The following is a 25,456-nucleotide window of genomic DNA, read 5'->3' as shown; positions in this document are numbered from 1 at the left end:
AAAAATGTGCTACTGTTTTCTCTTTTAGTCCCAAAGCTAATTTCTACCGGTTGACTGCCCTCAAGATTTTAGGAAGGGCCCCTGCTTCGTGGCCCTCCCCCAGCCAGGGACAGCAGGACATACCGCACGGGTACGAAGAGGGAAGGCTGAGTGTCCTTCTTGGCGTCCTTGCGGAAAGCCATGCGGCTAGGCAGGTGGAGACCGATGTGGTAATGGACCTGAATGAGCAGGGCCAGGAGCAGCTGGGGGTAAATGCGCCTCACGCGGCCCACGCAGCTGTTGACCGACAGGAGCTCACACAGGCCGCTGGCTGCCTGGGGGCAGAGCAGGGGGCTGGCTGGAGGCTCCTGGCAGGGGCCCAGGCTGCTTCTCTAGAAGGTTGGACCTGGATCTTTGCTCTTCTCTGGCTCAAACTGGTAGAGCCCAGATCTCCCCACACCGCGCCCCCCGCCCCGCCACCGCACCCCAACTCCTGGCTCTGTGGGTGAGCCCTACACCAGAACAAGGGCCTGCCTCTTTGTGTTGACACAACCCTGGAAGAATTGGATGGAGGGCTCCTCTCCCACCTTTTGTGAGGTGGAGTCTTGATCCTATTGCGCAGGTGAGGAGACTCGCTCAGAGGGGTGAAAGCACTTAGCCCTGGTCACCTGGCCCTTGGGAGCAGAGCTGGGACTGGAACCCTGGCTTTCAGACACCAGCTTCCACATGCCCTGCCTCTTCCTCCTTCATAACACAGGCACAGAGACCATGATGGGGCACCAGTTGTCCCCTCGCTTTGGGCCATTAAACCAGGCCGCCCTCACTGCCTCCCCTGGTGCCCAGCAACCAAGAGAAACAAATCCCAGCCTTGAGTGGGAGCCAGGGAGGCCCAGCCCTGGACTCTGGCGCTCCATGCCTACTGATCACTCCCTGCCTTTTCTCTCCACGACTCCCCACACCAGCTGTCCCAAGTCCCGGGAATTTGGCTTTATTGGCTTTTGGCCCACCATGCTCCCTGGGACCCGACGTGCTCACCGTCCAACCTCTCCACCTGCCATTCATCTCTGGTCCTGGCCTGGGCCTGCCTCCCGCCCCGCCCACCAAGGCCTCTCTAACTGGCAGGAGGACAGTGCAGGGGCGGGGGGCGGGGGAGATGATGAGCTGGGGTCACGAGATTGGATAGCTCATTCTGGCCCCACCACTCCCTGGCCCTCTTTGGGCTTCAGATTCATTCATCCTGTCAAGGGGGGGGTCAACGGTCCTCATCCCGCCAGCCCCACAGGTGTGGTGGAGAGTGAATGAGGGGAGAGGTGAGAATGCTTTACAAAGAAGTGACCAAGATCTGTGCTCCCATGCTGCTGGCCCAAGGGAAGAGCATGACTGTGAAGTGACAGAGCCCACGGCATGTTCCCAGGGAAATAAGTGACACAATGAGGGCTGGATGAGAATGATGAATGGTAGTTATTTATACTTTACAGCCTAGGAAGCCCTTTCACACACACTATTTCACTCTTCTGAAAAGGGAAGATAGACAAGGCAGGACTCATTACCGCCCATTTTACAGATCAAAACACCAAGGCTAGAGAGGGGGAAGTGATTGACTGAGATTATATAGTGAGGCAGTGGCAGAGCTAAGATGAACCTCTTGGACTCAAAGCCTTTACGTTTTTCAGTAAACCAAAGATAATGATTGTATCCAAAAAACACAGTCTGTGCTGTAGAGAAAAGTCTCTAGTGATGTGCCATGGGGCTCTGCTCTTGGCTCAATCTTGCTCACATTGTTTATCAACACCATGAGATAAAAATTAGTCCGGGCTGTATCTATGCTCAAACTGTACTTGAACAAAAGCACAAATGAGTGACTCAAGAATACACTAACGCACACTGATTGAGAGAGGAGAGGATGAATGACCAAATCAGGGAAAGAATGGAGGCTCATGCCTTATTTGTAGACCTCAGTGCTGGGGGAGAGAGGCAGAGAGACCCAGTGGTGAAGCACAGGATTCAGAAGTAGGAGATCTGGGCTTGAGCCCTGGCCCCACCACTCACTAGCTCTGTGACCTTAGCTAAGGCCTGGGATATAACTGAGTAAGTGTCCTCCTCTGTAAACCTATTACCACCCATGCCCCCACCCGCCTTTATTCGCTTCCCTCCACCCGAATGTCTTGCTCTCTGCTGAATCCCCAGAATTCATGAGCTTGCCTGGCACATAGTAGGTGCTCAATTAATGCTGTTGAATAAGCAAATCAGTCCAACAAAACTTTTTTTGAGCATCTACTATGTGCCCGGTATATGTCAGACATTGAGGATATCACGGTGAGCAAAAGAGGCTCAGGCACTGAATCCATGCATCTCACAGATTACTCAAATGACCCCACAAATTGGTGTCAAATCAAATCACAACTGGGGTAAACTCCTCCAAGATAAAGTATGTGAAGCAGAGTGTAATATGCACAGATTTGATCATGTCAGGGAGATAAGAGAGGGCTTCCCTGAGGAGGTGATGCTTGAGTTGAGAGCTGAGGGATGAGTAGAAGTTAGGTTAGCGGAGAGCAGTCAAGAGAGGGAACTACATGTGCAAAGGCCCTGTGACAGAGAGAGCATGGTGTGTATGAATTTCTGACAAAGAACAAGGCTGGAGCCACGCAAGTAAGAGGGACCATGGAGTGTGGTAAGGCCCGAGAGGGGCTCAGGGCCTTGCAACACAGGTAGGAACACTGTGTTATTCTCAAGGGGCATGGGAAGCCATTGAGGGGATTGAGAAGAGCAGATGTGCATTCTCAAAGATTTTTTGGCTGTGGTACAGGTTGGAGGGGCTGGAGTGGAAGCAGGGAGATGAGCAGGGGTATTATCCAGCTGGCTAGGGCCAGGATGACAGTGACAGAGGCAGAGAGAAATCTGTCCCTCTACCCAGTCACCTTCCTGCAGTCAGAACCGCCTTTCCCTCTGTGTTCCCAGGGTTGAGCTCGGAGCCTGGCAGAGAGCATGTAAACATGTTCTGTCACTAAATGAATGAATGAGGTACCTCATTTTATCTTCACGACCACCACATAAGCCAAATCTCCTCATTATCATTCCATTTACAGACGCAGGGGCTGAGCCTCAGAGAGGAGAAGTGACTTGCTTGGGTCACAAACTAGTACCCGTAGCCAAGCCTGTTCTCAGACCCAGGTCTGTGAGTCCCCCTCCCGGACTGCCCCCTTCCCTGTAAGCAGTAGCATCGTGGCATCCAGTGGGTCAGAAACAAGAGCCCGGAGACAAGAGCCCAAGCCACATGACTAGTCCCTGGCAGAGCAGGGCACTAGAAGCTGGGCATGCTGAGCTCCGCAGGAGGGGAGGACAGGGAGCGCAGGACAGGGCAGCCAGGGGGTAGGCGAGGCGGGTGCTCACCGCGAGGGGCACGATGGAGGCCCGGCCCTTCTTGGTGAAGGGCTTCTCCTTCAGGCTGGTCAGGAGCAGGTCCAGGAGGTCTCGGACATCACAGCTGGGCTTGCGCAGGATCAGCTGCCGCCACATCTCTGCGCCATTGCTGGGGGGGCGGGAGGGTGGAGATGGTTAGTGGGGACCAGGGTGCTGGGGCCACCCTGCCTCCCAGTGGTTTGGGGAAGCAGAAGGGAAGATGCCATCAAAATTCCATGTGTGCCAGTGAGGAATGGTCCAGAAGACACTCTCTAAGAGGCAGGGGGCTAACAATTATTGAAAACCCTATTTCCCAGGTATCATGCCATGTGCTTTATACACAATTTATTCAGCAAATATGGAGCATCTGCTGTACCCCAGGCACTAGGCAAATCTCTGGACGTATAGATGTGAACAAGATATTCAAGACATTCAAGTTCACTGAACTCTCAAATGACCCTCAAGGTGGGTTATTATTCCCATTTTACAGATGCGGAGTTGAGGCTCAGAGAGGTGAGATCATTTGTCCAAGACATCACAGCTAATGAGCTGCAGAGTCAGGAAGTGACCAGGTCTGGTGCCTTCAAAGCCGGTGGTCATTCCTCTATATCAGGGGGCCCTTTGGGGCCTGGACCTTACATTTGTCACATAATATCAAGAAGTGCCTGCACCTGTCCCCATACAAGGCAGTACTCCAGGCAGGGGAAAGCCTCTGGGCCAGCCAGCCCCAGCCTGTGGGCATTCCTATCGACTGTGCGGAACTGAGAGCACTGAGAGGCCAGTGGTGCATGAAAGGGTTAACGGAACCCCTTGCCCCTCTGCATGAGCATTTGAACCTTCCATTAACTTGCTAACTCTGTTCCCCTGGAAACCTGATATAGATAGTATGTCAACTATGTTGCTAGGCAACATTGCCTATGGTAAAAATGACCCAATTGGTAAATTGCATCTGGGCTGGGAGGAACTATAAATTAACTATAAGAACCGAAGAGGACGCTGTAGCATTGAGCTTCCCAGGGAGCAGTGGCTCTTGGGACTGGGCTTGTCCCCGTGGGGACCCCAGAAGCAAAGTCTGCAGATCTTTTGTAAGAGAGAGCAGTTCTTAGGAGACATTTCAGCCAGGGCAGCCCCTACCCCTCTCACCAGGGAGGCCCAAGAGTCCAGCTCTTAAGCCCAGAGGGAAGACTAGGGCATCCCGGGCACAAGATGGTAGGAGGCCATCTCTCTCGGGCTCACGCAAGCACCGGCGTGGCACCTGAGAGCTGGGCCTCCTTCCATCTTGTCCCGGCTCTGTCTGGCCTGCTGCATGGGCTGCCGCAAGGACTCCTGGGAGGAGGAGCCCCTGCCCCTGCTCTGTCCTACGGCCTGAGCAACTCCAATGTCAGGTGTGGCCCTGCCAGTCTTGTGAGTCTGAAGGTTTGGTGATTCCAAGAAGAAACCCTCTGGGGGGTGGGGGGTAGTGGGGGCCAGAAAGGGTGAAATTCTTCCAGGTGGGAGCACGGGGACGTGTCCCCTGGCCCTCACCTTCCCAGCTAGTCTCCCTGGCCTCTATGAGTGACGCCAACTGTCCCCTACTAGAAGCATAGCTCATCACCCAGCTCGGCACGATTCTGCATGCACTCTCGTACAACTATCTGAAGGTGTGGGCCATATACTTGCTGCCTTGTTCTGCTCATTCAAAGACGTGGGAGTGTTTCCTGGGCTGGGAGGCTGGAGCAGTCAGTCCGGTCTCTCTGGCCACAGTGCCCTCTGCCCGTCAGACCACGAGCTCCCCTAAGGCTGAGAGCAGGGGGCATCCTCCCGCACCATCCAGCCCTGGGCAGGCACTCAGCTTAGCTGGCTACATTGCTTGTCACAAGCAGCCATCTGGAGTGGGAAGCATGCAGGGAGTATTTCCCCCTTTTGCCTTTGGAGGAAAGTGAAGCCCAGAGAGGGCAGGTGAACTACCCAAGACCACACAACAGCTGGAGGCAGAGTCAGGACCAACACTCAGGCCTCCTTTCTATGGCCTCCTTAGGGCTCTGGGCTTGGAGCTGGTCAAATCTGAGTTTAGGTCCTCATCCTGTTGCTTGCTCACTGGGTGCCGAGGACAAGGAACTTCACCTCAGTTTCCCCATCTGCAGAGTGGGGTTGTTGTACTGAGGGAAGGGATTAATGCTCTGCATTCAGACACCCAGCGTTGCTTCGGAAGTGCTTAATGGTTGTCATAAGCACCACAGACCGTACGGAAAAGGGGCCAGCTGGGAGGGCCAGGGCCTGCTCTGGGTGGGAGGACAGGTTCCCAGCCCAGGATGGGGGCTGCTCCAACCCTCTGAGGTATGGTGGCGGGACCCCCTCCGTTGGTACCTGTCCAGCGGGAGGGGGCACATGAGCAGGGCCACAACCACCTCGGTCATGAAGGAGCTGGCCAGGAGGGAGACGGGCAGCAGGGCCACCTCGCGGGCCCGCGGCTCCTGGATGTGGTTCAGCTGCACGTAGATGCCCTGCATGATCTCTGGGATCTGGGGCACAGCCAGAGTGGCCGTGAGCAACCAGGCGGCCAGTTGGAGAAGCCAAGGCAGGCATGGGAGAGCAGGGAGAGGGGAGGAGGAAGGAGGTGGGGGTGGCAGGATAGAGGGGCAGGGGGGAGAATGAGAGAGAGAGGAGGCAACAAGAGACAGATGAGGGGGCGGGCAGCAGCGCACCTGCTCCTTCCCTGGGAGCCAGCCAATGGTCCTCACTGCCTTCCCCACCCCCGCCCAGATCAGTAAGTGAGTTCTTCCTCACCCGCAAGTAGGAGGCACCTAGAACTCAGCCACCACCACCCTTGCCCGCCCCAGTGCTAGGGGCTCCCGCACCCCCCACCCTGCCACTGCCAGATGGCTGGTCTCATCCCTGGGGGCTGTCCCGGCTCAGCCCTGCCCCCAGGGAGCCTTACCACCTCCAGCACCCTGTGGCGGTACCATTCCAGCACTGAGCTGAGCGTGACCTCTGAGGCCAGCTGCATCATCTCCCCAGAGTCCTTCCCCCGGGCCTCTGAGCTGCCTTTCAAGCCTTCCAGGGCTGCTAGCAACAGGTCCCTTATCTGCTGGGGTCCCAGGAAGTCTCCAAACTCCTGAAACAAAGGCACAGAGGTACAGACACCCGTGGACGGACCCCAAGCGAGCCACCACCAGATACACGCAGACGTCAGCAGGGCAGGCCATGCAGACTCTGCAGGGGTCCAACCCTTTGGGGAGGAGCCACAGAAGAAGGGGAGACATGGCCCCTGCCCCCAGAATGGGATAACATGCTTCTGGGCAGGGACCAGAGGAGGAGGGGGCACTCAGGGTGGGCCTGTGTGGTTGGGGAAGGCTTCCTTAAAGGGGACTTGAGCCTGGAAAGATGGAAGCGGGGGAGAAGACATTAGGGTGGGCTGGCACTGCCCCTCTCCCCCGCTCCCAGGAAGACCCCGAGCTGGTGGGCAGCGGGCGGTCACCGCAATCACGCGCAGAATATTCTGGCATGGGCTGACAGGGTTGTAGGGCCCCAGGAATCGCTTGTTGCTCTCATATAGCTCCTCCTTATTGGTCTCTTCCTTCTCTCTGGATCCTGCAAGAAGAAAGCCTCAGTGAGGCCTGGCCACCCTATTTTTTTTTTTTTAACTTTTTGTTAAACACAGATGGAGGAAGTACACAAATCATAGATAACCAGCTTGGTACATTTTTACGGAATGAACACATCCAGGTAACCAGCACCTGAACATGAAACAGAACATGATCAAGAAACAGAACATGATCAGCATCCCAGAGGCCCCTCTTTGCTCTCCCTTCCAGTCCCCTGCCCCCTCCCCCACCCAGGTAACCACTGTTCTGACTCCTAAACCCACAGGTTAGATTTCTTGCTATTGGACTTTATGTGGCATGTTCTCCTGTGTGCCTGGGTTTCCCTCAACGTTATGTGGGGGAGATTCATCCACTGTTGCAGGTAGCATTGACTCATGGGTTCGTGGTGCTGCATCATTTCCCATGGTGGGAATACACTACAATTTATGTCTCTCTCCTACTTCTGATGGACCTTTGGGTCACGTCCAGCTATTGGTGCTGCTATGAACATTCTGGTATGCCTAGTCCATGCCTTTTGGTGAATGTATGTACACATGTGTTGGGTATGTAGCCAGGAGCGTACTTGCCGGGTCCTAGGGTAGGCATCGGGTCAGCCTCAGGGGATGCTGCCAAATGGTTTTCCGTCGGGCCCAACTATGTGCCCACCAGCAGTGCACGAGAGTTCTCGTGGGTCCGCATCCCACCAGTGAGCTGTTGGTTTGATTTCTGCTTTCTGGTGGGTGTTCGGTGATACCTCTTTAAATTGCAACCCCCCTACCTGGCCTTCCCAGACCCCCTTTTCTGATTTGTTTTCTTAAGTGCTCGTTATCTGACTTCACTATATGTATCACTTGTTTATTTTGCTCATTGTCTCCTGACAATGAGAAGGGCAGCTCAACAGGGAGGATTATTTAACTTCATTGCTGTTTTCAGTGCCTTTGGAATAGACCTGGCACAAGGTGGCTTCATATTTTCTGTTGAAGGAAACACCTTTTAGGCTCATTTCCTAAGGCCTGACTGCGGCCTGGCCTGGATCCCCTGGGGTACGCAAGACATAAACACAAGAAAGGGCCATCGAGACAGAGGGACCCTATGGACCAAGTGTGTGGGTTATCTGTAAAGAAAAGAAGCTTGAGACCTGGAATCAGAGAGACCCAAGATCAAAGCCTAGCTTTGCTGCTCCCTCCACTCAGGGGGTCTGGACAAACCACTTCACCCTTGAGAGTCTAACAGGGTGGGTCTGGGGTCACCAGATAAAACACAGGATAGCCGGTTAACTGCGATTTCAGATTGCCAGGTCACTCGGCCTCCGGAGCCAGGGAAGTTTAAACAACATGCCAAGGGCCTGGGCAGGGTTGGGACCGCGGAGAAAGGAAGGAGCAGGTAGCTGCCGAGACGGCACAGTACCAGCCCGATGCCGGTGAGCCCACTGCCCGTCCCCAGCTCCCTAATGCTGCGTCTACACGTTGTAGCCGCTCCAGATTCTAACGTGGGCCCTGTTCTTTGTTCATTCACTCAGTAAACATTCACTGAGCACCCACCTGTGCCCAGGCCCAGGGCTAGACCGTGGGAATGCAGCGGTGACAAATTCCCTGCTCTCGGCACATTAGGGCCAGCACGCCTGCATGTGCGTGGGGCTGTCACAGGAATGGGACAGTGAGAGTCACAGATTACACTTGGAAGGATGAGGAGGGGCTCCGATGGAAGGACTGCTTAAATCAAAATAGGTTTGCTTGTCGCCTCTGTCCTCTGGGTCTGTGGGGACTGAGGCTTCACACTGGCTTCTGCAGACCCCAACAGACACTTCGCTGGCTCCTCCACCTTCTCCCCGTATCTTGCTGCCAAGGCTCTAGTCCATTCCTAGGCTGAGCACCTACTCAGAAGGCTTGCCTCAGAGGCACTCCAAAGAGCTTACGTTTTTGGAGCTCCAGGATGGTGTAGAGGATGATGATGCCGTCCAGAGCCTTCCGGCCAATCTCCTCATCAGGATCCCCGATGCGAAGGATGAGCCTCCCCAGCAGAAGCCCCAGCGCCGGGAACCCCGAGGTCATCTGTTTGTGTCATAACTTCAGAGACTGAGTCTTATAGGTTCAATACTATTATACAGTAATTAGTGAACAGAGCTGGATGGTCTGGCCCCGATAGGAGAGCCCTCTGAAGATGATGAGGACCACCTGGGAACCTCGGGACAGATACACCGGCTCCCTTAGAGCCAAGAAGATTCTCCCTAAGAGTGTCCTCCCCTCCCAGGGGCCACTCACAAAGAAAGGCAGGGTCAGAAGCGTGTGGTTCAACACAGAGACATTGCTGTTCACAGCCCGTGCTCGCTCATGGGCCTTCCCGGAGTTCATCCAGGGCCCCAGGGGCTGTGAGGACAAGGGCGAGACTCAGAGCCACAGGCTGGAGGCTAGCCTTCTGCTGCCTGGGTGGGCAGGTCAGCCTTCACCAGTCAGCAGGAAGCTTCCAGGAGGGCATAAAGGCAACAGTCCACAGCCCCCCTCCTCCCCCTCCTCCAGGAGCATAGGGAGACATGGGGTCCAGAAGCTGAGGCTAGGACTGGAAGACCAGAGGGAGGAGGAAGGTCAGAGAGGAGAGAGATGATAGGTGGAGAGTCATGAGACTAGAAGAGAGAGAGAGAGGGGGATGAGAACGGAGAAGGCAAAGCCATGGGGGCTGCTACAGCAGGAGCATGGGGGATAGGGAGAGAGCAAAGGGGCAGGAGTTTGAAACAGGGCCTGTAAGAGGGACCCAGGGGTGGAACACTAGCAAAGGTGACATCTGGAAGTCAAACCACTCCTTCTGGGCACAGCCTCCCCACCGCTCTGGAGCCTGTTCTTTCCCCTCTGCCCTGGTGCTCCTTCCTGCCCCCACACCTCCAAGATGCTCTTCAGCCCGGCAGGAGTGGGGTCCTCCACAAAGAGGGCGTTGAGCAGTGTCTGCAGGGCTTCCAGGGTCTGACGGTAAAGTGTCTGTGGACAGGAGGAGGACCAAGCCACTAGGAGGCTTCTGGAGCAGACCCGGCCTGCACCCCCTGCTATGGGTCAGGGGACGAGCATTCGGACCCATGAGAGCTGCTTTGTGGCCCCACCTCGGAGACTAACTTGAGGTGTGATATTGGACAAATTATTCCACCCCCCTATGGGTTACAGTTTCCTTATCAACAAATCAGTGGGGCTCCTGGGGGGCAGAGTCGGTTAAGTGTCAGACTCTTGGTTTTGGCTCAGGGTCCTGGGATTGAGCCCTGCGTCAAGCTCTGTGTTCAGCGCAGAGTCTGCTTGGGATTCTCTCCCTCCCTCTGCCCCTCCTGTGCTCGCTCGCTCTCTCTCAAATAAATAAATAAAATCTTTAAAAAAAAATTGGTGATTATTATCCCTGCACTCCTACCTTAAAGGAGGAGGAAGAGGAACCCCAACATTGACTGAGACTCTACCATGGGCCAGCTCAGTGCCTGGTGATTCGCACAACCATATCCCTTTGTCCTCAAAGTGTTTTTCTCATTTTGCAAATGAGGACGCACTTGTCCCAGCTCCCACGACAAGGAGGCTTCGAGTCGTGAGGAACGAATGAGGGGATGGGTGGGGGAATTAAGAGCCAGATAAATGCGGGGGCCAGCCTTATTTTTATTAACGTCTCTGGGAAGTTCTCGGATGCTTTTTTTACTTGCTGCTCCTAGACCCAAATACATTTTCCAAGTTGCCTCTGCAGGGAGCCATGTCTCGCCTGCCCAGGTTCCCGCTCCCTTAGCCACACCACAGTCTGAGAATAGTCTTAGGAAGGTGCAGGCATTACACATACACAAGGTGGAAGAGTGGGTTTGAGCCACTCTGGGAAGACCCTCTGTCCCCTGGCTCCTTTCCTTCTGCCAGCTCGTCACATCTGTCTGTCTCCCAGGTTGTCCCTGTCCAGGCTTCCCCAGTCTGTGCACACCAGGGTTACACCACAACCACCAAGCAGGCCCCACTTACCAACTACCTCCTCCTTCCCTCCGATCCTTGGCCCATCGCTGCACAGCACTGACCTCTGCTGTCTGGGCCTGGTACTGCAAGAGGGCTGCCTGCTCTCTTCCCAGGCTGCAGGGATTCCCCACCTTTCCTTCCGGTCCTGTCTCAGTGCACCCCCTCCCGGGACCCAGAGCCCTCATGCTGCCAGTGCTCTCCAGCCTCGCTTCCCAGCACTCTTGCCTCGACCCCTGCGCTCCAGCCACAGCGCCCCCTTGTCATCCTTGCCATCACCATGTTCTCACTGGCCTCAGGCCACTGTACAGGCTGTTCCCTCTGCCTGGCATGCCCTTCCTTCTGCCATCCCCCCTTCCCCCACCAGCTAACTAGCTCTTCTTTAACCTCTCAGCTGCAGCACCATGACCCTTGACCCCCACCTAGGCCAGGACACCCATTCTAGGCTTGCTTGCAACATTTACCACCGCTGCAAATGTGCATTTATTCGTATGATTCTTTGACAATGTCCATCTCCCCCCTGCCCTCCCTCTACTGTATCCCCCAGCCCCTGGTGGTTTGGGAGTGAATGAAAGGATGAATGAATGTGCCTCCCTCCTGGTTGAAACTCCTCTCCCTAAACCTCCCCCACTGACCCTACATCCTACACTAAGGGTCACCTCTACCCACTTCTCCTGGGACCACCCTGCCGAGTTGGAAGACGCTCACAGGAGCCCCTTAAGGTTCTACCCTCACCCCAGCTAGGCCTCACCCCAGCTCACCCAGTCCTCAGCCCTCCTCCTCCCACTCCTGGCCACCTCCGCTGGCCATGCCAACACGTGCTCACATCCCTCTCTTAGGGCAGGACCCACAAGTGGACAGAGCACCCCAAATGAGCAATCCCTTATTCTGAAGATTCACTCATTCACCAAATATTTATCAAGTGCCTGCTCAGGCCAGGAGAGGTGAGTTCATCCAGCTTGGAGTAGGAGTGTGAAGATTCACATCTACCTTCTGGAACGCTCTTTCTCTCCCCACTGGGAGATCAGAAATGCACCTTACTCTAAGGACACTGACGGCCCTGAGGACTCACCTGTATGGCCTCAGCCTTGGCCTCGTCTTTCTCCTGCATGGCTTGCACAGAGGGGAGGGAGAACACACTCTTCACACACGTGTTCACCAGCTCTGATCTTTCTTGCCCACCCAGCACGGGCTGGGTGTGACTGGCGGAGACAGAAAGCAAGGGCATTCAGTGAGGGAGGGGCCTTGGGGCCAGAGGCAGGAAGCTAAGGATTCAGGGCTGGGAGGAGGGCACCTAGCTGGGGGCCTGGGCATGGCCTGAGCAAGATGAGGTGGGGAGGAGGGAAGTGGGTGTGGAGGACTGGGCCTGGGGAGAGGAAAAGGCACCTGAGTGGGTGGGGCATTGAGGACAGGCCCCAGAGGAGACAGGTGGAGCCCAGGGAAGAGGGGAAAGGGCTGGGGGTCGGGGAGGGGGCTGTGGACACCTCAGCTGGGTCAGGGTCTCCATGGCCTGCCAGCGGACGGTGCTTGAGAGGGAATCCAGTGGCTCCTCCCGGATCTGCCTCTGGACAGGGGATCACAGAGGGGCCAATGAGGGGACAAGGCCACTGCAGACCACCAGGACCGAGGGCACTGTTCCGCATAGGGCGCGGGCCGCGGCAGCCCCTCAGCCTGGACAGAACTCCCCACCTCTACACCATGCAGGGCCTCCCGTGGGGAGAGCCAGCTCACGGCTCAAACCCCGTCCTCAGCTCAGTTCAAGGCCACCAAGCACATCCCACACCTAGGCCCCAGCAAGAACTGCTTCAGCAGCCTCGTGGGAAGGAGGTATATTTAAGCCGTGGACTGGCCCAAAGCAAAAAACACCATGAATGGCTCCTGAAGGGGGTCCACTTGAATTCCTTAAAACTGTCCTAGGAGCTCCTGGGTGGCTCAGTCCGTTAAGCATCTGCCTTCAGCTCAGGTCATGATCTCAGGGTCCCGGGATCGAGCCCCGCATCGGGCTCCACACTCAGTGCAGAGTCTGCTTCTCTCTCTCCCTCTGCCCCTCCCTCAGCTTGTGCATGCACTCTCTCTCTCTCTCTCTCTCGAATAAATAAATAAAATCTTCAAAAATAAAAAATAGGGGCACCTGGGTGGCTCAATTTTTTAAGCATCTGCCTTCAGCTCGGGCCCTGATCCCAGAGTCCTGGGATCGAGCCCCCGCACTGGGCTCCCTGCTGAGTGGGGAGTCTGCTTCTCCCTCTCCCTTTGCCCCTCCCCCACTCATGCTTGCACGCGGATGCAGGCTCTCTCTCTCTCAAATAAATAAATAAAATCTTAAAAATAAATAAATAATAAAATTAAAACATCCTAATTACTTCTCACTGTTCATCTCCCATCTACACACGATAGGTGCTCAATTAATGTTAGTTAAATGAAGTTATCAAGGGCAAGGATTTGATCTTTAAGGGACCCAAAACTAAATACAATTTTGGGGACTTCAGCGGCCCAAACCATTCCAGTGGATAACTGAGAAGTGAATGTATTTTGCAAAATGATAAGGAAACTCTTGGAAGTTTCCCACCAGGAGGAATTTCTGGGAAAAGAATGTATTAAATAGTAACGACTGGTCCCGGGGCCCGGGCTCTACAGTGATCTGCCACCAGGTCGCATCCTCCCAACGAGCGAGCCCCTGCACAGGCATTACCACAGGCACTGAGGAGATGCGAAGGGCCAGGCTCACAGAAGGAAAATGGCCTGCCGAGCTCCCTCGGGGGGTGGAGGGCAGTTAGAGGTGGGCTGAGGCTCACATCCAAGCGTCCTGCCTTCTCCTCTGTCCTCCTCCCACCTCAAGCCTGTCTCATCAGTGGGTGGACTCCCACCTCCTCCCCACCCAATGCCACAGACCCGCACGGCGTTCCCACACCATCATCTTCTTCATCATGGTCTTCTTCTCGCCTTCCCCTTCCTGGCACTTCTGGAGGGTGATGACATTCTCCACCTCGGAGGCAGCAGAGGGCAAAGCCACAGGGTGAGAGCCGCACTGACCCCTGCCCTCAGGGACAGCCCGCACACCCCCACCAGCCACCGCCAACTCGTCCCCAGCCGCCAGCCCCCAGCATCGGCTCCAGAGAAATGAGAAACCACGGGGGCACTTGGGGTGGGGTGCAGATTTGGGAAGACTGTGGTGGCAGCGGGGGAGGGGTTGGATAATCCCTGAAGGGCAGCGTTTGGGGGAGGACCAGATTTCAGGCACTGCCAAGCACACCCCCTCTCCAGTCTCGCTCTCTTGAGGGAGAGGAGGCAGGAGCTGATGGGACAGGAGAGGTGCTGACACCTCCCGCCGAAATCCCACGACCAGTAATACCTTTTAAGGGCTTTCTAGTATCCACTCTTAAGGGCACATCCTAGTCAGGTCAAGTCATCCTGCCACCTGAGAGAGGGAATACCTTTACCAACGTCCAACTAGTCTATGAGTTCTCATTATCTTAAGGTAGAAGAAGAAAAACTCAAGGAATAGATAAACTAACTTCATGTAGTGAAGAAAGCAAAGCAAGTGAACCTGACGGGCGGTGTGGTGAGTGCGAGAGGCCGCACTTTCTTCGCCACCGCAATCAAGAGGACGGAGAGCCCTTGAATCAGGGCTCATCTCATCGCTTGCTTGGACGAACAGAAGGCCATGAAGCAATGATGTACCAATTCCTGGCCTAGCCCTTAAGGAAACTGGCAGTCTTTTCCTTCTGGAACCCAGCCGCCATGCTGCAAGGAAGCCCAGCTAGATAGGGAATGATGACAGCATGTGGAAGATGAGGGTCATCTCGGATGTCCCAGCCCCTGCTCCCGAGTGACCTCAGTCTACAGCACAAAGCAGAAGAGCCACCGCACTGAGCCCAGACCGTTTCAGAATTGTCATACAGTCCAGCAAGTCCACTTCTGGGTAGTTAGCTGAAGAAAACAAAAGCACTCATTCTAAAAGATGTGGGCACTGCTATGTTGACTGCGGCACTATTTACAGTAGCCAAGATACGGAAGCAACCTGAGTGTCCATCGACGGATGAATGGATGAAGAAGGTGGGTGAGATCTATATGTACACACACACAATGGAATGTTACTCAGCCATAAAAAAGAACGAGATCTCGCCACTTGCAACCACATGGATGGACCTAGAGGATATAGTGCTAAGTGAAATAAGTCAGACAGAGCAGACAGAGAAAGACAAATATCATATGATTTCACTTATATGTGGAATGTAAAAAAACAAAACAAACGAACAAACAAAACAAAACAGAACAGATTCATAGATACAGAAACATTCTCGTGGTTGCCAGAGGGGAGGGGGTGGGGGGGCTGGGCAAAATAGGAGAAGGGAATTAAAAGGTACAAACTTCCCATTATAAAATAATTAAGACATAGGGATGCAATGTACAGCATAGGGAATACAGTTAATAATATTGTAACAACTTTGTATGGTGACAGATGGTAGCTAGATTTATCCTGATGATCACTTGGTCATGTATTTAGATGTTGAATCACTATGTTGTACACCTGAAACTAATATAATACTGTATTCACTTATAATATTGTATAATATAGAATATATATTATATTTTATAATATTCACTTATAATATTGTATACACTTCAATTAAAAATAAATTAAAATTAAAATTTTTCAAAAATTTCAGAATCATGAGAAATTGGGCCCCTCAGTCCTTATTCCCCCAGCGGAGTAAACTTTTAGACCACTAAGTTTTACGTTGGTTTGCTAAATAACAACTGATAACTTAAACGGCCAAAGTGATGATAGAGGGATAGCTTATAGACTGAATGGTCATAGAAGACATCTCAGAAGAGTTGATATTTGGACTGAGTCCTGAATGACAAGAAAGAGGTAATCATTTAAAAAAAAAAAAGGACGTAACCACATGAAGAACTAGAGGAAGGTCTGCCTATCTCCCCAAACTAGGCCTCACTTCAACTTTATTATGCCCATTTTGTAGCTGAGAAGAAACTTCCTGGCAGAAAGGACAAGTGCAAAGGCCCTGGGGCAGGAATGAGTATGGCATGTGTGAGAAACCAAGAAAGGCCAGTGTGGCAAGAATAAGGTGGACAACCGGAGGAATGCCATGGGATGAGGATGGAAACTCCTAAAATGCCAGACCTCTTATTACTCCTGGCACCCTCTCCCCATGCCCCACCCTGGGGCACCCAGGGACTGGAGTTTGCCTCTGAAGCAGCCTGAGGGCAGGGCCTCCCTCCTGCACGGCCTGGCCTGGGTGGATCCCACCTCCAGCCTCCGTCCACCAGCCAGTCTCCCTGACTGTGTGTGTGTTCACACTCATGTCCAGCAGCCTGTCCAGTCTGCCCCCACTGGCCCTCACCAAGTCCTATAGCTGCCGGCTTTCTCTGGCCTCCTTCAGTGCTTAAAAACCTTTATTAAGCACCTATGATGTGCCAGGCACCATTCTAGATGCTGGGAGTAGAGCTGGGAATAAGAGACCAAACTCCCTGATTTAGGGGGCGCCTGGGCGGCTCAGCCGGTTAAATGTCTGCCTTCAGCTCAGGTCATGATCTCAGGGTCCTGGGATCGAGGCCTACCTCGGGCTCCCTGCTCAGAGGGGAGTCTGCTTCTCCCTCTCCTTCTGCCCCGCCACTCATGTGCGCACGCTCTCTCTCTAATAAATAAATAAAATCTTTTTTTAAAAAAATCCCTGATCGATAAAGGACATATTCCAGTGTGAGAGGCTAACAAAAACCAAATGAAGTAGCAAAGCATAGTGTATACCAGATGGTGATGAGTCCCAAGGAGAAAAGAAGAGCCGAGCAGAGAAACAGGGACCACTGGGGCTGGAGAGTGGGGGAGGGGGGCACCCTGGGGAAGTCAGCTGGGGGTTGGGCAGGAAGCATACCAGAGCCATCTTGTTGTCATCTTCTCTCTTCCCTGGCACCTTCACCAGGCATGAGGTCACTTCATCGAAGACTCCTGAATGTCACAGTTTCAATGAGGAGACAAGAGGGAGGGTAAAGATCTGATATAGATCTGGTGCCATAGTCCTGTCTCCCCTCCCCCCACCGGGCCCCTCCAATCCTTGTTTCCCTAGCTGCCAGACTGAGCTGCCTTCCCTGAAAGCCTTCAGTGGCACCCCATTCCACTGAGCATAAAGCCTCCATTCTTGTCAGGACCTCAAATCCCTGTGGGATCAGTGTCCTCTGCCCACCTCCCCAGCCTATCTCCTGCTGCTCTCCTCTGGCTCACCATGCTCTGGCCACACTGTCCTCCTTCCAGGCCAGGGCAACCTTCCCGCCCAGGGCCTTTGCACAGGTGGTGTCCTCTACCTGGGCCACTCCACTACCACACCCCACTGGCCCAGCTGGGGCTCCCCTCCTTCAAATCTCTGCTTGCCTGCCACTCCGCAGAGAGGCCTCCCTGACCTTCAGGGTAAAGGAGGACTCACTACAATCCTCTTGAGCATCATCCTATTCTCTTCTTTCAGCTGTTATCACAATGTATAATCAAACTGATTTGTTATAGTAGATACCTGTTTTGTCAGGCCTAGATTTCCTCATCTTTCTTCTGGTGAAAGAGGCCCTTCTCCCCTGTGGGCTACCCTTTCCATGTAGCTAGTAAAGCTGGATTACGCAAGCCCACCCATCACCCCTTCTTCAGATAGGGGTGGGCCTGGAACCCAAGCTTGGCCAATAAAAGCATCCCATGCCCCCAGCCACAGTGATTGGCCCAGGGATGGGCACTTGGCTGAACAGGACCAATAGAGCCCCTTATTTAAGAGCACTGAGAGAAACCCAAAAGAGAATGGGTCTCTTTCTTTCTGAGGGCCTGTGAGTGCCTGGAACTTAGTTCAGGGCCATCTCGGCTACCAGAGGCTTCTGGAGGATGGAGCCAACAGGGAGAGGAGGAGACACCAATAGTGGTGAACATGGCTTGCTCCAAGATCTTGTCTCCTAGGTACCTTTTCCACTGAAAGGAACAAGCCTTCTCGGAGAAATGGCTGAGCCTGGGATTTGGGCAGCAAAGTTCAGAATGAGCCTGAGACATCTGGTACCGGAAAACAAGAGAGCTCAAAGAATGATGGGGACGTGTCAAAGGGACATAAAAGCTTGGTTAAAGGGGATCCCACTGGCCAAATTGGGGACGATTTGGGTATCACAGTAAATAGTGGTAGCAACAGAGTATAGTTCATTGAATAACCTAAGAAATCATGAGTCTATACTAATATAAATGAGTACATGAATACATTGAAAGTTTGATGAGGAATGGAATATTTACATAGTTTCCAAGTACCTCTCCACATAGCGTTTATTACAAACAGGTGGTTTAAGTGCTACTAGCGTCTATTGGGTGGAGTCCAGGGATACATCTTTTTTTTTTTTAAGATTTTATTTATTTCTTTGACAGAGAGAGACCCAGCCAGAGAGGGAACCAAGCAAGGGGAGTGGGAGAGGGAGAAGCAGGCTTCCCGCCGAGCAGGGAGCCCGATGCGGGGCTCGATCCCAGGACCCTGGGACCGTGACCTGAGCCGAAGGCACACGCTTAACGACTGAGCCACCCAGGCGCCCCCAGGGATACATCTTACAATGCATAGGTCAGCCCCTCCACACCCACACCCACATCCCCACAACAAAGAATTATCTAACAAAATGTCAGTAGTGCCAAGGTTGAAAAATCCTGCCCCAGGAGACGGGTATTAAATGGAAAAGGTCACAAGGGACGGTTCTGGGCTGCTGGAAAAGATCTCTGTCTTGATCTGTGTGGTAGTCTCCAGCATGTATACATATGTAAATACTCATCAAGCTGTACTTGAGATTAGTAGTACACTTTACATATTTTACTGATACATGTTATGTATCTTGAAAAGGTTTTTTAAAAGGCTAGTACAATTTGAAAACATGTTGTCTTTAAAAATGCAAATGGACAACAGATGCCTGGGTGGCTCAGTTGGTTGGGCGTTGACTCTTGGTTTCGCCTCACCTCTGCCTCTGGTAGTGATCTCAGGGTTGTGGGATGCCCCCGACTCAGGCTCCCCACTCAGGGATGGAGTCTGCTTGTCCCTCTCCCTCTGCTCCTTCCCCGGCTTTCTCTCTCTCTCTCAAATAAATAAATAAAATCTTAAAAAAAATGCGAATGGACAAAATGTTCCTATTAAAAAGCAAAGATTGGGGGCACCCGACTCAGCCAGAAGAGCATGTGACTCTTGATCTCAGGGTCAATTTGAGCCCCACATGGAGTGTAGAGATTACTTAAATAAATAAAACTTCATTTTTTTAAAAGAATTTTATTTATTTATTTGACAGAGTGAGAGAGAAAGCACGAAGGGGGGAGGGTCAGAAAGAAAAACAGACTCCCTGCTGAGCGGGGAGCCCGATGCAGGATTCAATCCTGGGACTCCAGGATCATAACCTGAGCCAGAGGCAGATGCTTGACCGACTGAGCCACCCAGGCACCCAATAAATAAAACTTAAAATAAAAATAAAAAGCAAAGATTGACCCTAAATAGCCAAAATAATCTTAAAAAAAAAAAAAACCAAAACCAAGAAGTTAGTGGACTCACACTTCCTGATTTCAAAACTTACTATAAAGCTATAGTAATCACGACAGTGTGGTTTTGGCATAAGGACAGACATATAGACCAATGGAATAAAATAGAAAGCCCAGAAATAAATGTAGTCAATTGATTTTTGACAAGGGTGCCAAGACCATTCAGTGGGGAAAGGATGGCCTTTTCAACAAATGGTTCTGGGAAAACTGGATTTCCACATGCAAAAGAATGAAGTTGGGCCCCTACCTCACACTATATACAAAAATTGACTTGAAGACTAAGATTAAAAGCTAAAACTACAAACTCTTAAAAGCAAGCATTGGAGGAAACCTTCGTGATATTGGATATGGCAATAATTTCATGAATATGACACCAAAAGAACAAACAATAAAGGAAAAAATAAATTGGACTTGGTGAAAATTTAAAATTTTTGTGCATCAGAAAACACTATCAGGACGCCTGGGTGGCTCAGTAGATAAAGCGTCAGACTCTTGATTTCGGCTTGGGTCATGATCACAGGGTTGTGAGTGGCTCAGAGCTCAGCGCAGAGCCTGCTTATCCCTCTCCCTCCTCTTCTGCCCCTTCTCCTGCTCATGCACGCATGTGCTCACTCTCAAATAAATAAATAAATAAATCTTATTTAAAAAAAAAAAGGAACCACTACCCAAGAGAATGAAAAGGCAACTCACAGAATGGGAGAGAATATTTACAGAACTTCTAAAACTCAACAACAACAAAAACAACCAAATTTGAAAATAGGCAAAGGACTTGAATACACATTTCTCCAAAGAAAGCATACAAACAGCCAATAAGCACATGAAAAGATGCTCAACATCGGTCATCATTAGGGAAATGCAAATCAAAGCCACGATGAGATACCACTTTACAGCCTTTAGAATGTCTATTATAAAAAATATTTTCAAACGAAGAAAAATAACAAGTGTTGGCAAGGAGAGATTAATTGTGTAGAAATTGGAACCCTTGTACATTGCTGGTGGAAATGCAAGATAGTACAGCTGCTCTGGGAAATAATTTAGCAGTTCCTCAAAAAGCTGAACATAGAATTACCAGATGATCCAGCAAATCCACTCATAGGTATATATCTAAAGGAATTGAAAATAAGGATTCAAACAGGTACTTGCACACTGATGTTTATAATAGCAGCATTATTCACAATAGCCAAAAAGTGGGAACAACCCAAGTGCCCATCCATGGGTGAACAGACAAATAAAATGTGGTACACATCTTGGAATTTTGTCCAACCATAAAAAGAAACAAAGTACTGATACATGATACAGCATAGATGAACGTTATGGTAAGTGAAATAAACCAGACACAAAAAGTCAAATATATGATTCCACTTTCATGATATATCTAGAGTAGGCAAATTCACAGAGAAAGAAAGATTCGAGTTTAGCAGAGCCTGGAGAGAGAGGGATGGGGGGCTGTGGCTTTATGGTATGAGCTTCTATTTGGAGGGATGAAAAAGTTTGGGAACTAGATAGTGGTAATGGTTGTACAATATTGTGAGTGTGACTAATGCCCCTGAATCATACACTTAAACATAGAGTCACCATATGACCTAGTAATCCTATCTCTAAGTGTATACCAAAGAGAAATGGAGACATATCCATACAAAAATTTATGTATGAATGTTCATAGCAGTATTGTTCAAAATAGCCAGAGGGTAGAAACAACCCAAATATCTATCAACTGATGAATGGATGAACAAAATGTGGAATACAGTGGAACATTATTCAGTCATAAAAAGGAATGAAGTACTGATCCACCCTACAACATGAATGAACCTTGAGAACATTATGCTAAGTAGAAGAAGTCAATCACAAAGGACCACATATTGTATGATTCCATTTATACAAAATGTCCAAAATAGATAAATCTATAGAGACAGAAAGTAGATCAGTGATTGACTGGGACTGGGGGTCATGGGTTGGGGATGACATCTAAGGGGTATAGAGTTTCTTTTTGGGGTGATGAAAATGTTCTAAAATGGATGGTGGTGATGGTTGCATAACACTGTGTATATTTTTAAAGCATTAAATTGTACACTTTAAGTGGATAAATTTTATAGTTATATAAATTATATCTCAATAAAGCTGTTTAAAGAAAAAACCAACTTGCGGGGCACCTGGGTGGCTCAGTCGGTTAAGTGACTGCCTTCGGCTTGGGTCGTGATGCCAGGATCCTGGGATCGAGCCCCACATCGGGCTCCCGCTCAGTGGGGGGTCTGCTTCTCCCTCTATCCCTCCCCTGCTTGTGCTCTCTCTCTCTCAAATAAATAAATAAAATCTTTTAAAAAAGAAAAAACCAACTTGCATCAAGTTCCTCTATATCATCAGCATCACCAGCACAAAATAGAAATTGTATTAGAAGATAAGATATGCTTTGTGATAGCAATAAAAACTATAAAGTACCTAGGAATTAACCTACCAAAAAAAAGCACTAGACCTTTATGGAGAATTTTTTAAATTCTAGCAAAGGGTATATCCTATATAAAGGAAAACTTGAATAGACGGATAAATCAATAACATTCCAATAAAAATGTCAGAAAAACTTTTTGAGGACTTAGACAAATGTATTCTAAAAGCATATGGAAAAAATAAGTAAGTAAATAAATAAACAAACATTAAATGCACATGGAAGGGGCACCTGGCTGGCTCAGTCAGTGGAGAATGTGACTCTTAATTTCAGGGTTGTGAGTTCAACCTCCACGTTGGGTGTAGAGATTACTTAAAAATAAAATCTTTAAAAAATTTTTTTTGTTTTTAAACGTATATGGAAGAATGAGGGTCTACTAATAGCCTCCAGGGCACAGTGTGGATGCTATTGTCCTCAGAATAATTTTGAGAAGAACTTCAAAGAGGAATGCTCACCCTACCAGATACATATTGTATCTTTGTAAATACATATTTACAAAGCCATGGTATATTTTTAAAAATCACAATGTGGTATTGGTGGATGAACAAACAAAAATATTTGGAGATACAAATAATTGGGAAAAGGTCTTTACAACATCAACAATCGACAAGGGATTAATTTTCAGAACTCCTGCGTATCCCAGGTGAGTGAGGCGGAGGCTCCAGACAGGACTTCAAGGCTTCACTCAAGTGAGGATGTCAAACACTCAACAGAGGTGAGCTGAGCCTAGAGCCTGCCTGCTCCATGGGTCAAACTTGACCCTGAGAAGCCAGGTCCGAAATTTAACTGGAAAGAAACAGGCCTATATTTTGAAAGAAATGTATAGTTAGTTGTGTGACTCATAATTTTGGACATAATAAAAGTGTTATGATATGGAGTTATTTCAGTTACAGAAATTGAGGCTCAGAGAGATTATGTAGCTCCTCCCAGGTCACACAGCAAACAGAGGCTGAGCACTAGATCTCTTGTGTATAATTAATATATTGCATGCTGTCCACTGCAGGCTATTCTTCCTCCTCCCACTCCTCTTCTCTAGCCTCCCTGCCCTACAAGTCTGAATACAAAATTCTTCCAGGGTAGTGCCCTCTCTGGGGCTGTCACCCTTGCTGTGCTCACCGTCTGGGATGCTTTGGAAGGCCGTGGTGTCCTCGTCTGTGGTGTTACGGGTGGGGAACCCCAGCGGGAACTGACCAGTCTCAGTGCTGACCATCTCGCCCCAGCTCCCCAGATTCTCATCCAAGGGTATGGCATGGATGCTGTTGTCCTCAGAATAATCCTGCTGGCTGCTCAGTGTCAGGGTGGAGGTGTCACTGAAAATGAGGCTGGAGCCCAGGCTGAGGGTCTCATTGGAGCCCAGGATCAGGGTCATGTACGAGGGTGGAGAGAGGGTGGAGTTGGGTCCATGGGTGCTGGAGTGCAGGCTGATACCATCACTAGAGCCAGGAATCAGGGTCAAGCATGAGGCCTGAGTGATGGTCATGTTCAAGTCAGACCTGCGATTGCCATTCGAAGCCACGTTGATGGTTCCCTTGGAACTCGTGTTCCAGGCCGCACCAAAGGCTCCTTTTGAGACAGACCCGGAGATCTTATGTGAAACCGCAGTGATGGTCTCATTGGCATCTGGGATCAGGGTCCCACCAGAACCTCGAGCCGCATGCAGGTCCAGCTTAGAGGTGTTTCTTGAGCCCACACCGAGTATCCGCTTGGCGTCTGGGTCCAGAGAAGAGTTTGAGGCTAGAGTAAGGAGTGCTTTCGAGCCTGGCCTGGAGACGCATTGGCCCACAACCAGGGCTTCTCTTGAATAGGGCCTTATAAATGGGTTTGCTTCAGGCCTGGAAGGATTGGAGTTACTCTGACCCAAATCAAAAATCTTGCTTGGGAGGGAATTGAGAGCCTCCTCAGAATTGGGCCCTGTGTGCCTCCCTGAGCTCAGACCCTGGGCCTCAGAAGAACTAGGGCTCAGACCGAGGTTTGAGGCTGGACTTGGGGCCCTCTGGGAGGTAGGCCTCAAGACCTGATTTGAACTCGGGCCCAGGGCTTCACCTGAGTGGGAAGTGGTGATCTGGAGGGAGGCGGGGCCCACAGTCCAGCTGTCCACAGGCCTGAGGGTGTTACCAGTCACCAGGCCAGGGGCCTCCTCTGAGACAGGACTCAGACTTGGATTGAGGTCTGGAACAAGAGCTGAGCCAGGATTCAGGGGTGGGTTCATGAGAGGAGCAAGGCCCATGTCTGAGTGGGGACCAGAGATGGCACTGGAGCCTAAATCTGAGGCCTCAGTGAAGCTGAGACTAGGTGTCATCTTCGAGCTTTCACAGAGGACCAGACTAGCCCCTGGGTTCAGGGCCATGCCCGGTCTGGCGGTCTCTCAATGTCTCTGCTTCCTTCTCTCCAACAGCCAACTGTTGAGCTCCCTGCAATGCTCCTGAGAGAGAAAAAGGCAAATTCAGCATGCTTCACCTAAGTCATGCTTAAAACCTTTCCACGGCTCCCCACTATCCTTAGGATGAAAGCCCTTGCATGACTTCCCAGGTACCTCGTGACCACGCCCAGCCCACCTTTCCAGCCCCATCCACACAGCTCTGCGCCTTGCACTCTGGGTCCCAGCCAGATCCCCCGGGGTTTCTCTGGCCACACCTTGCTTCCTCTCAGCTCTTGACCCTTAACCAGCGCAATTCCCTTGGCTTGGAACTTCCTCCCGCTGTCCTTTGCCAAGCCCACTCCCCCCGGCAAAATATTCATCCTACTTTATTCCAGTGACCCATTTCGTGGTCTAGCCTCTGGAAGAGGTGGCAAGAACCATGCTTATCTTAGTCCCTGGAACATCCCCAGCCTCTAGCACCCAGTGGGAAGTCCATAAATACTAGACCAAGGTAGAAAAGGTCAAAAAGGAGCCTCCTTAGGGGTTACCCTACTTCCAGCCTAAATTTCTAGAACTACTCTGCAGATGGCTGTGGCACTGGGTTCCCAAAACAGCCCCTGGCAGGGCTACAAACTGGCCTTGACAGTTTGCCTATTCTGGGTGGGGCAGGCTACCTGGGAGGAGAACCTGGGGCAGTCCTCCAAACCAGAGCCCGCCTCACGCCAGCAATCGGATTGCAGGGTGAATTCCCCAACCCTCTCCCCACCCTACCCCACTTCCACCCTTGGGCTCCTCTCCCTGTGGGAATCACTGGGAGAGCTCACCTGCATTCATGGTGTTCTTAAGCAGGACTGGGCCCCTGCGAGGAGACACAGAAGAAGACCGAGTCAGGTGAAGTGTGTTTTCTCAATGCTTGCTGAGCAAAGTCTACAGGCCAGACATGCACATCTGCTAACCAAATCTGCCCCCCTCCCCCGCACACACACACAGAGTCCTAGAAGTTAGGTATTATTGCTCCATTATATACTTAAGGAAGTGGAGGTCAAGGAAAAGAATGTCACCAACCCTACCAGCCCTCAGGGAAGCCAAGACCATCTCTTTATGCCACTCATCCACCTAAACTCCTCCATGGCGTTCCACTATCTTCAGGACAACATTCCCAGTTCTCAGCAGGACCTAAAAGGCCCTTCTGTGTCTGGCCTTAATGCCCCTTTCACTCCTCTTGCC

The 25,456-nt window shown here is 51.2% G+C and overlaps 1 protein-coding gene across 1 annotated transcript in view; it reads right to left on the bottom strand.

Moving 5' to 3' along the window:
• MROH7 (maestro heat like repeat family member 7) overlaps positions 1–24,217 on the bottom strand; it is a 42,306-nt gene extending 18,089 nt beyond the window's left edge. Inside the window, exons 1-13 of the mRNA XM_021683937.1 lie at positions 22,987–24,217; positions 16,786–16,859; positions 13,803–13,877; positions 12,379–12,458; positions 11,967–12,096; positions 9,815–9,910; positions 9,203–9,307; positions 8,857–8,992; positions 6,836–6,948; positions 6,296–6,472; positions 5,725–5,879; positions 3,370–3,508; positions 124–314 (exon numbers count right to left, since the gene is read on the bottom strand). Of these exons, the coding sequence (XP_021539612.1) occupies positions 124–314; positions 3,370–3,508; positions 5,725–5,879; positions 6,296–6,472; positions 6,836–6,948; positions 8,857–8,992; positions 9,203–9,307; positions 9,815–9,910; positions 11,967–12,096; positions 12,379–12,458; positions 13,803–13,877; positions 16,786–16,859; positions 22,987–24,217 (2,702 nt within the window). The remainder of the gene's footprint in view (positions 1–123; positions 315–3,369; positions 3,509–5,724; positions 5,880–6,295; positions 6,473–6,835; positions 6,949–8,856; positions 8,993–9,202; positions 9,308–9,814; positions 9,911–11,966; positions 12,097–12,378; positions 12,459–13,802; positions 13,878–16,785; positions 16,860–22,986) is intronic.
• Between the last annotated feature and the right edge of the window lie 1,239 nt (positions 24,218–25,456).

Source organism: Neomonachus schauinslandi, chromosome 4 (genome assembly GCF_002201575.2).
Source record: "Neomonachus schauinslandi chromosome 4, ASM220157v2, whole genome shotgun sequence".
NCBI classification, from domain to species: Eukaryota; Metazoa; Chordata; class Mammalia; order Carnivora; family Phocidae; genus Neomonachus; species Neomonachus schauinslandi.
The sequence above is the reverse complement of the archived record's forward strand: the minus strand, read 5'-3'. Positions and strand labels throughout refer to the sequence as shown.